A 13,024-nucleotide genomic window follows, 5' to 3' on the forward strand; every position below is an offset into this window, starting at 1 on the left:
CTCTCAGATTTATGTACCTGACTAATAATTATCCTCCCATCTAAACTGTGAAATTGTTTGCACTGGATTTGTTGGGAGTATTTTCAGCGACCGGACACAATGACATCCCCCACATTTTCAGTTTTTTGGGGTTTTTTTGTAAAATGGTTTTAAACCATCTATCCATATGACATTTTGCTCTAACTGGAACAATCTTCCAAAATGAGCCAAACATATTTACATGAATAAACTTTATTCTTGGAGAAATCTTCATTAGGCAGATGAAGGAAGCTCTTTTAGAATAGATTATATCAATGTGTGTGCAAATGAGGAAATAGTTTAAAAAGGCATCAGAAAAGTGAAATGGAGCTTTCATAATGCTGTGGGAACTTTTTCTTCCTTTTTGTACTTCCAGAAAATTTAGTTGTGATTTAAGTAACTAAATCGCACAAAAAGCAAAAACAGAAAAACATTTTACCACCTTTTAAACTTGATTCCATTTAACTCCCATATCCTATTTTTCGTCTACAGGTCATCAGGAGTCTTCCGGCCTGCAGCCGTGCAGCACTGGTGGAGGCTCCTGTCCTGCCATGTGCACCTGCAGCAACAACATTGTGGACTGCAGAGGGAAAGGTCTAACTGCTATTCCAGCCAATCTGCCTGACAGCATGTCGGAAATGTGAGCAAAATGTCTGTTTTTGTTGATATCCTGGGGTGACTGTCTGTCACCTCAAACTATGCGACCAAATTTGCACACTATGTTATGATCACACAAAGTTTACCAAAGTAAAGAAAACTTGGTTCTCTGATAATCTGCATTGTTTTATATACCTCAGGTATTTGTGAATGTTTTGCTTTTCAGCACGTTGACAAGACATTAGTCTCATGTGCGGACAGAAATATTCACTCAGAAACTCTAGACTGAGACCACATGCTCTTATCAGCTCAGAATGCTGTGAACCGCATTCGAGCCCTTTGCTAACATCCCTCCTTCAGTTTATCAGTCCTCCTACATCTGTCTGGGCATTAACTCTTCACGGCCCACATGCTGCAGTGTAATTCCCAGGAATGCATGACTAAACTTTTCAAATAAGTCATTTTACTCTCTTTATCAGAGATTTTATGCCACTGGCATTGTGGAAGTCTCCCACAACACTGTGATTTATGCCCAGTGTTAAAAAGCTAAAGTACTGGACGAATCCGGCCAGCATGTTGCATGTTCTTCTGAGGAGCAGTTTCTAGGTCTCTTCTTCCCCATGAGGGTGTGTTTATAAATACTCAGCTAGTGTGAAAGTCACTGATCCCATGTTCCCCAACAACCCTGACCCATTTCTACTGCACTGGTGTGCTAAATTTGATCATTTAGATGAAATGTTCACAGCTCTGTTGGGTCCCATGCTAAAGGCAGTCCACCTATGCCTTGCCACTATATTTATTGTGTTAAAGGTTTAAAGTCTGTATTTTGATTCCCAGGATCACATGAAATTGGTTTCAACCTTTATAATGTTCCACAAGCCACAAAACATAAAAATCCCAGATTCAGTTTTTCCATGGTTTTGGTCTTCTCAAGTACAATAAAATATTTATTTACTTATCCTTGTACTTTTTGGCTATTTAGTCAGGTTAAAGCCCCCAAAGTTTCATGCATTTTGTTGGATTTTTATGTAACAGACCAAAGCCGTTCACCTCTAATGATAGGCCAGGCAAAGATAAGTAGATCATTAATCAGAACAGTAATCAGAGGAGAATACAATTGAACAGTTGGGCCTTCATGCAAAATGCTATGAACAAACTGTGTTGACAGTGAAGCATCTTGGTGGAAGCATCATAATGAAGAGATGCTTTTCTTCAGCAAGGCCAGGTAATGTGGTCAGAGTTGATGGGAAGCTGGATACAGCTAAACAACGAGGAATCTTGAAAAGTAGTTAGTTAGAGGCTACAAACATCTTGAGAACACCTTCACACTCTTGCTGGTAGAGACAAACCACAAATATATTTTTGTTGTAGAAGAAATGTAAAAGATCTTTCCACTTCACAATTCTATCATTTTAATGCTTTTATCAGGATGCTTTTACAAGAAACTGTGTACCAGTGTGTTCTGTGAGAACAGTGACCAGTGAGCATCTCTAATGGGAGAACAGGGAGACAGTTGAAAGATGAATTTATCATGCATGCGTTTTATAGATGGTGGGCGCTCTCTGCACAGCAGATGAGCGCTGGCATTTTAAAACTTTCCCAGCCCTTCGCATGTAATTGGTACTTAAATCTGCCCTACATATAAACCTTTCAATATTCTGATTTATGTTTTCAAGACAAGCACTTATATCATGTGCATTCCTTCTGTCCTGTCCATCAGAACCTTTACCTTAGAGCCAGAATTCCCAGGATGCTTTTTATTTTACTTTACTTTCTCCTCTGTGAATTTCTCTATCTTTTCAGCTGTTTTTCCATCCGGCTCAATCATTAAGGACAAGTTTACGGAGCTGCATTCACAGTAAAAGTGAATTGAAATGGAAAGCATGAGGGTGGTCAGGGGGGTCGGTTCAGTAACTCAGTGCAGCAGGTTTGATCTGTGCTTGAAGTTCATTATAAAATCAGCTCAGTTACAGCCTGGCAGGTTGCTGCATATCGAGGCTGGCCTAATGCCTTGTTAATGAGCCTCTCACAAAATCGCGTACACACAAAAGACGCGTGCATGCTGCTCTCATTATGTATAAATCTAAGAAATTGTGATCACCCCCCCATCCCCCACGCACCTCCACCCCAATGAGTGTTGCGTTTATGGCTCTGAGGTTTCTAGCTGCTTTCTGTATTCTTTTTCTCGTGAAACAAGATCTGAACACCACCATAGTGGATTATTATGCATCATAGTCTCTGTTTGCTCTGACAAGCTCTGCCATAAAACTTTCCCTCTGCCTTTTATCTGCACTGCTGTGGTCCTGCATTTATTTCTGACTCCTGCACACACTAGTTGAATACCCGGAGGCGTAATGTGTTTCCCTATAATGAAAACCCTGCTCAGTTCCTGATGAAAAGGATGAAGAGCATTGATTGGATTGACACAAACACCAACTCACAGGCAGTCACACACGTGTTCAGGCTGACAAATTGGACAGGAACCATTGATTTTCCTTCTGCAGGCAACTCTGGGAGATTGTTCCTTGTTTCCCCCTTTAACAAATGAAAAAAAAGGCACTTCTTTGTCGATTGCAAGGATTCAGTCGCTTGCTCACATTGATCAGCAAAGAGCAACAATGGGAAAGCTAGAACATTGAGTCAGGGTGTGCGACTCAAATGGATTCAGCGTTCCATGTGTTAACACACCCAGAATACCATGGGATGGAGGGACATAAGTACACCGACACGGAAACGCGTTTGTGCATAGTGCCAGACTGGTTTGGACCAGTTAGACAGACTGGTTGATGAGAGAAGGCGCTAAAGCCACTTGGTCCAGCATGCTACTGCATGCTGAGGGCAGAGGAACCACAGTGCTGTCACTCCACTCATACAGGGACAGCCAGACAAAAACAGAACAGGGGATCATGTCCACCGCAGGAATCTGTGGTCTCGAGTCGCCGTTATCCGAGGAATGCCAATTGCTCTCCCATATCACTCCATAGGCGAGGGACGCTCATTTGAAGGGGGGGGAGAGTCCTGATTGAAAAATGTTGGAAGCTCAGAACTGCTAAATGACTGTGGCCAGAGTCTAACAAAACATATACCCCCCCATGAGTAGACATAAACAAAACACAATCCAAGAGGCCTGAGAGGCATGTAGTTAAATCCGAAATGACTAATTAAATCATGGGGAAACACTTCTGCGCCAAGACGTTGAATATTGAAGAAGCTGGTGGTTAAATCTGCTTCCAAACTTACAGAAGATTTAAGAATATTTCCCATTTTTCTGTGGCGACAAATAGCAGCCTAATGATGTTTAGATGCCTTCGCGGCCGTGGGGCCACCGCAACCCATACAGGCCCATGTGCTGCTGGTCTGCAGCCAGTTCCCCCTGCAGGAAGGCGCAGAGCTAGAACAAGCCAGACAGGCCTGCAGCTGGCTTCCTCTGGGCCCTTCTAAGCCCCAGTAAGGACAGTTTTAAAAGCTGTGAACTGACCTGCAGATAAACAGCCCTCTGCCAGCTTCAGTGGAGATTTGTTCTGGGGGGCTCAGTTGGGTCCTGAGCAGCAGCCCGAAACAACTCATGCATGCCCATGCTAATGGGGTTTAGGAGATTCTGTTTCTGTGGGACCATCTGACGCTGATTAGAGCCTGTTGCTGCTCTGTTCTAAATGGCCAAGCGTGTGTTTGTCTGTGTATTAATTTTGAGCTCTGACAGGTGTTTTATGGTGAGCTTTGTCAAATTCTGTCAGTGTCAACTTCTCCTGGGCTCACACAGGGAAATAAAAAAAAAGCAAACTCAAAGAGGTAATATTTTACCCCACTGCAAAGATTTCAGTGGACACTTTGCAAACACCCAAGGGATAGCAGCGGCGTTCACATGAACAAGTGAGATCATTATTGATTTCATGAGCTCATACGTGCTGGAAACTGTAAATGTTAAATCAGGAAGAAATACGTCTTATAGCTGAAGGCCTTAACACCCTCACGAAAAGCAAGATTGAGCCTTTTCCCCTCCAGTCCTTTTCCACATCACTTTAGTGTTGAGAATGTTTATTGGTTCTGTGGATGTTATGACTCCAGTGTGCCTGGACCTATTACAACTGCGAAATAGATCTCCGTTAATATAATCAGCCCAATCACCAAGGGTCAGAGGTGATTACTCAGCTCTGTTGCCATGGAAAATGCTATTGTTTGGTTAGCTAATTGTGTCACCTCTCTTCTCTTCTCCCTCCCAGACGTCTGGAGCAGAACGGGATTAAGTCTGTTCCTCCTGGAACCTTCTCTCCCTACAAGAAACTGCGCAGGATGTAAGTACAGCAGAACGTTCCCCTCAGGGCTAAGTAATACAGATGGGAACAAAACTCTGGTGGCTGGAAAAAGAAGCAACAATTGGCCGTCCTCTCATCCAATTTCCAAGGACCATGCTATCTTTCTATTTAGTCTGCAGCTTGAGAACGTAGTCCTGTTCTCAGGCTTGGGGTGGCGCTAGCTTCAGTCGTACATGTTCATAATAGCAAGTCTCATTTTTCATCGCTGCCTGCTGGTATTCCCCTGGCTAGCATTTTGTCCACTCTGTCTGTTCCCGGCTGGAGGGATGAAGAGGGGATGAAGGGAGAGCTTGAATGAGGGCTGAAACCTCTTGCTCTCTCTGGGAGTGAACAATGTCAAGCTGGTGGTTGAGCCAGCTGTTCGGTCACCTTGCCAGCAAACGCCAGCCAGTCAGCCAGTCAGCCAAACCTCCAACACCATGAGGTCTGACTTACATACCAGTGGGGAGATGGAGGAAGAGGAAGGTCAAGGAGTTTCTCTGCCTATGTTTAAAGATTCTTCATGATTTTACAGCTCAACTCCAGGGATGGAGACAGGATGAGATCAGGTGAATTAAGTCCAAAAGACAGTCTACAATGACTCAAATTTTATTGTAGGTGCAGGGAAATGTTAAAGGAAAGTTTTTGCAGTTCAAACTGAAAAGGGATTATGGTGAACATTTAAGTTGATAGTGTTTTAGCTATGCCCTAAAGGAGACAAACCAAACATCCTTGACAGTTTATGTTGCTGAAGTATTTATTCTCATTAAACTTTTTCCAATTTTGTGAGCTTACAGCCACCTGACTCATGAGGGCTGAACAGTTTTGCACATCACACTTTTTGTACTTTTATTTGCAAAAAAATGTTGAAAACCATATAACCTTTCCAAGTCACATCACAGTTCTACACAAGTCTACTATTTCGTTCATTTGTCTACACTGTATAAGCTTTAATAAAATCTCTCATTAAGTTTGCGGTTGTAACAAGACAAGAGGGAAAAAAATGAAACATTCCTTGAGTTTCTATTTGCAGTTTTTGCAGGAAGATTTCATTGCGTCCTACATACTGGGAGGGTTGAATCACATTTAAAATGTCAGTAAGGAAAAAACACTGCTGTTTTCTGCTAAGTTCAGTTCCACTTGACAAGGATAGTTATATGTTTTAAGAAACTGGACACTGCAAAAGAATTGTAATTGAGATTGCGTCATGAGTTTCCTAGCATCAAAGATATTTGGAAAGAACACTTAATTAATTACCAAATAATCTTCCCAAAGGGTTTATAGTTAGAATGTAAATATTTTTTTAAACTTAATGAAACCTGAACCAGAGTTTATCAGAAATGATGTTATCCGTCTGTTCTGTTAAACAAACCTGCTACTGCTGTTAGAGCTGCTGATTCTGTATTTTACATTGTTTGTCTACATGTCTGTGTTGATCCCCCTGTCTATGTACACTTTCTTACTGTTTGTGTCCAAATCCTCTCTAAACAGTGTGTAGACAGTAACTGTGCATCAAAATGTGAAAAAAGGCTAAATTAATCATTTATATAATTAAAAGGTTAATTTATGAGTTTTATGTGCATTTTCATTCCTTAGTTGCAGCCTCAGCTAACCTTCGCACCAGTAAAGCCACCCACACACATTTTCTTCCACCTTGCCTCAGTTTGAATGACCTACACATGAACCACTCCTTTAGACAGGGATGCTAAAACAGCCCTCACACGCCGACATATACACAAACACCACAGTGTCTGAGTTTACAGACACACACCGTTGCATATGCTGGCCCCCAAACTTCGATTTCATTTCCAGGAAACCTCAGCACTTGCAAAAAGACAAATGGCTCCTTATTTAGCTGTTATCCCCAAATGAGGAAATATCCCCCCTCCTCACCACAAGATGATTTTCCTTCAAAGGTATCAAGTCGGCTGGAGTTGAATCTACATACTCCATTAAGTCTCTTTCTCCATATGTCTTTCTCCCTTTCTCTCCCACTGTTCTTCATTTACTTTTGCATTTACTCACACAGACAGGCGCACATTGGTACAGAGGCTTAGTGGTTATCCTGTGGGGAGAGGCCTGTGGATCCTATTAAAATTGGTGATGTTCCGAGGCAGTCTACTGTATCTTGTTTTGGATTTCAGCCCTCAGCCGTCACATTCTTACACATTACAGTGAAGGATTTGCTTGTTAGGCCACAAATAATCCAAGTAAATGTTAAGATTAACTGCAAGGTTCTGTTTATAAATAGTGCTATGAAGTGGGCTGGCACCTATGTTTATCCAGCTTACACTTCAGTATCGGTATCTTCCTATGTGGGTAAAATTTTGTCAATCGTTCTCAGTTCTATGTCTGATACTCTGTTATTCTTCTATGCAGAGACCTGAGCAACAACCAGATCTCAGAGATAGCTCCTGATGCCTTCCAGGGCCTGCGCTCTCTTAACTCTCTGTAAGTTGTCCAAAGCTCAGTTGGAGCATAAAAATCTGCTTGATTGTAGTTTACTGTGTCTAAAACGCTTGCCACGAATCCTCAGTGTGCTGTATGGAAATAAGATCACCGACCTGCCGAAGGGTGTGTTTGACGGCCTCTACTCTTTGCAACTGCTGTAAGTCGAACTCTTGTGCACTTTGCTGATACTCTCCAGACTTACTGAATACCCGGAATGACTTTCAAATAAACTTTGCTTGGATTTTTCAGGTATATTCAGAGACATTTTGACAAGCTGCCTCCCTCTCTTTTTTTCCCTTATTCCCTCTCCCTTTTTAGGCTGCTGAATGCCAATAAGATTCATTGCGTTCGTGCCAATGCCTTCCAGGATCTGCAAAATCTCTCCCTGCTATCGCTGTATGATAACAAGATTCAAACTCTTGCCAAGGGCACCTTCACTTCACTTCGAGCTATTCAAACCCTGTGAGTCAAACACAAACAGATTTACTCACTCTGACACATTTGCAGCCCTTTACTATAAAACATGAGGCAACACAGGAGTAGTTTACTTACTGGAGTGTGCACCTACACAGAAATGGAATTACAAAGTGTAAAGTGAAAAACATTTATTTTCTTAGCATGCACATGCTGCAGCCTGGAAATCAACAGTCTAATATATCATGCCTTTCAAAACCCCATGGATTTTTTTAGTTTGTCATGTTACAAACCACAACTTAAAATGGATTTCATTGGGTTTTTATACAATTTATCAACACAAAGTAAATTATCATCAGAAAGAGGAAGGGGAAAAAAGGAAACGTTATGTTAAAATATTTGTTTGTTTATAAAAGAAAATTGAAAACTGTGTATTTTGATCCACGTTTGGACATACTGCACATGTATTGCACATGTAGATCCTAAAACATTTTCCCAATTTGTCTTTAAAAAAAATAGCTCAAACTCATGTGTGAACAGCAGTTTTCAAGTCAAGTTTCAATACAGTTTATGTCTATACTTTGGCTGGATCATTCTAGCACATTAAGTTGTTTCAATCTAAACCTTTCCAGCTTTGGCTGACTGCTTAGGACTGTTGCCCTGCTGGAAGGTGAACGTCTGCCCCAGGCCCAAATCTTTATCTGCCTTAAACAGATTTGTTTCAGGTTTTTCTCTGTGTCAAAACTCTGACCAACTTCTCTATTCATAAGAAACAGTACTTTGCTCTGTGAGATGTTCAAAGCTCGGGATATTGTTTTATAACCTAACCCTACTTTGGACCTCTGCCTAACTTTATCTTTGATCTGTCTGCTGTGTTCCTTGGTCTTCATGAAGCTGTTTTCTCAATAATGTTCTCTAAGAAACTCTGAGGCCTTCACAGAACATCTGTATTTATAATAATATTGAATTACACCCAGACAGCCTACTTTCTAACTGACTTCTGACTGGAATTGGTAGTATTGCATTTTATTTAGGGATATCAGATAGTGCATGTATTCAGCCAACAATTTACTATCCTGTTTGTCAAACTAAAGTCATGTCAATAATACAGTGGTAGTGATTTTAATAACTGTACTCTATGGTACCCTATCTTCAGAGGCTCCATTAAGTGTCTCAGAAGGTTTTTTGCTTCAAAATCTATGTACCAGCTGGCATGTTAAAATTATAGATTATAAATCACTTGTTTAGAGTGGAAACTATGGATGTGAACCCCTATGACTTTGAGCTTTATATGAAGTACCGGTAGTGCTGCTGACTACTAAATAAATGGACTAAGTTACACAAAATACTAAATAAATGTGTGATTTCTAATTAATCATGTTTTTGTGTACTCATTTATCTTCCTCCAGTCACCTGGCACAGAACCCGTTTATTTGTGACTGCAATCTGAAGTGGCTTGCAGACTACCTCCGCTCCAACCCGATTGAGACCAGCGGCGCCCGCTGTGCCAGTCCACGCCGCCTCGCAAACAAACGAATCGGACAAATTAAGAGCAAGAAGTTCCGCTGCTCCGGTAGGCTCATGGCTGTGTCTCCAAACATGTCGGGTTTTTTACCTTTTTGGCTTTGTTGTCTCCGCTTTCCATCTTTTTTCTTACCTTCAGTATTCTGGGACTACGGTAATTTGTTGCTTCTTTAGTAATTTAGGTATTTAATCTGTGATCATTGCTTATTAAATGGTTTATTAGAGCTACCAAGTGCTAGTACTCCTCAGTCAGTGTCTCTTGTCAGACTATGCTGAGAAGATTGGCATTATTTCTCTCCGCTGTTCCTGTGTATCCAGAACAAGAATCTGGTTTTACATGTACACCACAGAGAGTTGGGATCAGTTCAAGGGAGGGTTAGATGTTAGAGTTTGAATACCTGCCCATCATCAGGCTCAGGTTTCTTTCACTTTGCCTCCATCTTCCTGACTCCCCCCACCTTTCGCCCACTATTGTGTTTATGCACTGTACTGTGCTGCCTGGCACCATGCACTGCTGAGGTTTAACACTTCTTTATGGCCTTGTTTGTTTGGCAGGATCTGATGAAAAAAGGATTCCATGTTTTGCTTTTGATTGTCCCCCCCCCACACACACACACCTTCCTTCCTTTTCACAATGTCCTGTCTTTCATGTGCCTTTTTTTCTCACTGTCCTTTTTTCCTTCATGCCTCTCTTCCTTAGCAACAGCAAAATATTTGCCACCTTTGTACTTTGTCACTAGTTCCTCCATATTGCCATGAACAATATGGAGACACTGGATTCACTGTTTGATCATGTCCCGTCATATATAACATCTATATATGACTGTTTTGATGCATAGCAGTGACACGACTATGCACATCTGACCTCACTGACATCCGTCCCTCTGTTTTTCCTCCATCACAGCCAAAGAGCAATACGTCATCCCAGGTGAGTTGCTTGTGAATTTTCACACCTATCATTATTTCTCACTGTGAATCTTTGGTCCTTGTAGTGACATCATTGCTTCTTTTTTTTTCCATTGCCTTTCATGAAATCCATCTGTTGCAGTTTGTCATTTTGCAATGATTCATTTAGCACTGGAATTACCAGACCTTTAACAAAACAAGGATAATGTATAAAGAAGTTGCCTTGTGTTTTACTTCTGGTTCATGTCTTCTACTCTGCTTTGCAGAAGTATCTATGCCCCTTAAACTTTCAGTTTGTCACATTACAGCCAGAAACTCCAGTGAGTTTAGTGAAGTGAAAGAAAAGTAATGCTTTTATAATAATGACAGAATGTCTTTTTTGCATTACATTTCTTTAGTAATATTTGATATATACAGCATTTTTATAACAGCTGAAGGTAACATGTTACTTGACTACTTGAAAATGCATTATATTTCCCCTTTAAAGTGGCCATCACAAAATACTGATCTCAGTCCCATATAAAATGTGTAGGCAGAGTTGAAAATGTGTATTTTTAAGCAAGGAGGCCTTCAAACTGTAGTCTGTTACACCATTTCTTTCAGGCACAATGGAAAGAGTTCCTTTCATGTAGTGCATGTAAATATCTGGTTTCAACTATACATACTTGTAGCTATGATTAATATGAGCGAGCACATATGTTCAATATAGGATCTGTTTTCCTAACAGTCCCAGCAGTTTGGGTCCAAAGGAAGTGTGTCTTTGCTTTGGCTTTTGGACAGTCACCAAAAGGAAAAGTCGCAGAGAGAGCTGAGAAAAGAGGAGAAAGAAAGTGTGCCCTCTGTATCAGCAAAGCTAAAGCAAATAAAGCCCACCAGAGTTCTGAGATTCCTATCAGGGGATGTTTCCGGACTCCTTAACCAGAACACTTCCAAGAAAATAACTTGGAGGAGCAGTGATGTGTGTCAAAGTCTGTGTTTGTGAGAGCTAATCTTGCTGTGTATGCTTGTGTGATTCATTGTCAATACCAGTACAGCTTGCTCTATGTAAATGAATGTGCCTTTGTATGCAAAGTTAAGATAAAGCTCTTAGCTGACTTATGGAACAAATGGGAGGACTTTGAAAGCACTGGAGAGATCAAAGTGGAGTGCGATTAATGAGAATTTCACCCTCCATCAATGTTAACAAAATCCCCCACCATTTGTACATTCAAGCTCTAAACACAAAGTCCATGAGTGCAGAACACATTGCTAAAAAACCAGACTGCAGGGAGTTATCATCATCCAGTGATGAGTCATTTTGCGTCTCCAAGCGAGGAAAAAAAACTCATTCCACTGCTCTCTGCTTTTTGCACTTTTCTGTAAAACTGCCAACAGTAAAAGTGTCGCTGCCACGCACTTGTGACGCTGAAGATGACTCAGGCTCACGAAATCTCCCCTGGCTCCTCCACATCCTCAAGATCAAAGACCTTTCCTTGTACTTTCATTGCTTCCTCTGGAGCAGGAAATGCCTTTTCCTGTTGTCTGGGTGAACAAGAGAAAGTTCCTTAATGACTAGTGTTGCTACATCTGTCTGCAGCCTCCGCTTAGCCACAATAGAGAAGTGACACTATGTTGGAAAAAAATCTATATGTGGGGAAGATGTGTAATTTGTTTCTCTAAATGCAGTTCTCTCAATGTCATTGATTAGGGTTTAGGATTAGGTTTGTAATCCTGCATCTTTTATTTGGGTAGATTTTTTTTGTTGATACTCAACCATATCATTTTGTTCTGATTATTTATGGTTTTCCAGTCCACGAATGTGGTTTGTGCTCCCCACGGTGTCCCACTGACGTCATCTTTAAACTCTTGCATATTTTTGCACTGCTGCAAAACAGAATGGCACACTAAGCAATACACCAACAGAAAATCCTGGGCTGTACCCTCTAAATGGAGCATTTGCACTGAGACACAATGCAGAGTTGCAGAGACACAGACACATTGTTCTAAGTAACTCCCAGTGCTGATCCATTATTAAGAATCCATGATGTAACCGGCAGCACACTTTTTGGCACGTAACGTCTATTCATAGACAGAGGAGGTTCAGCAAAGCATCGCACACTCCCTTTGCGGCTCCATTCTTGCTCTTTCTTTATAAAGTTTCTCTAACACAACACACTTGCATTTCTCTTTCATTTCTCCCATGTTACATGCATTTTTTTCTTTCTTAATGCTTCTTTCTTTAATGTATCGACTTTTTGCCTTTTCAGCTTCACTCTCTTCGTACCTTTCCTTCAACATCCATCCTTTTGAGCGCTCTGCGTCACTGAATCTGAGCACCCTGATCTACTTTCTTTTGACCCCACTGCTTCCACTCTGTTGCTTCTTTGGAATAACTCTCCTTCGCCAATTTATCTGTCCTCATTTCAATCAATCAAATTTTATTTGTATAGCACATTTCAGCAGCAAGGCATTTCAAAGTGCTTTTGGAGAAGTAGACATTTTGGAGAAGTAGACACACAGCAAGATGTCTATAAAGACTCCTGGTGTAGAGGAGATCTCTACACCAGGAGTGCTACTTAGGTCACAGCAGGACCATGTACAAAGAAAGTGAGCATGTGACCATGCACTTAATGGAGAAAGAATTTTATATAAGGGTTGTGTTGTTGATTACTCACCAGTCGATTTATTAGGTACACCTTGCTGAACCACGATGGATCCACTTTTAAATAGGCATTACAAGATGGGTACATAGTGGTCATAACAATACTCACGTAAGATCTGATGTTTAAAATATGACCGGGTTGTACTAAGAAAGTAGTACAACCCAAAAATATCTTCCACAC

At 41.1% G+C, this 13,024-nt stretch overlaps 1 protein-coding gene across 4 annotated transcripts in view; it reads left to right on the top strand.

Annotated features, from left to right (window-relative positions):
- The window catches only part of slit1a (slit homolog 1a (Drosophila)), a 94,399-nt gene that overhangs the window by 61,434 nt on the left and 19,941 nt on the right, over window positions 1-13,024 (top strand). For 2 of the 4 annotated variants that reach the window (XM_032553242.1, XM_032553244.1), the window contains exons 9-15: window positions 511-658; window positions 4,836-4,907; window positions 7,287-7,358; window positions 7,444-7,515; window positions 7,677-7,820; window positions 9,182-9,345; window positions 10,201-10,224. In XM_032553242.1, the coding sequence (XP_032409133.1) occupies window positions 511-658; window positions 4,836-4,907; window positions 7,287-7,358; window positions 7,444-7,515; window positions 7,677-7,820; window positions 9,182-9,345; window positions 10,201-10,224 (696 nt within the window). The remainder of the gene's footprint in view (window positions 1-510; window positions 659-4,835; window positions 4,908-7,286; window positions 7,359-7,443; window positions 7,516-7,676; window positions 7,821-9,181; window positions 9,346-10,200; window positions 10,225-13,024) is intronic. The other 2 variants (XM_032553243.1, XM_032553245.1) reach the window with 1 other exon arrangement.

The sequence above is a fragment of the Xiphophorus hellerii genome, chromosome 22 (genome assembly GCF_003331165.1).
Source record: "Xiphophorus hellerii strain 12219 chromosome 22, Xiphophorus_hellerii-4.1, whole genome shotgun sequence".
Taxonomy (NCBI): Eukaryota; Metazoa; Chordata; class Actinopteri; order Cyprinodontiformes; family Poeciliidae; genus Xiphophorus; species Xiphophorus hellerii.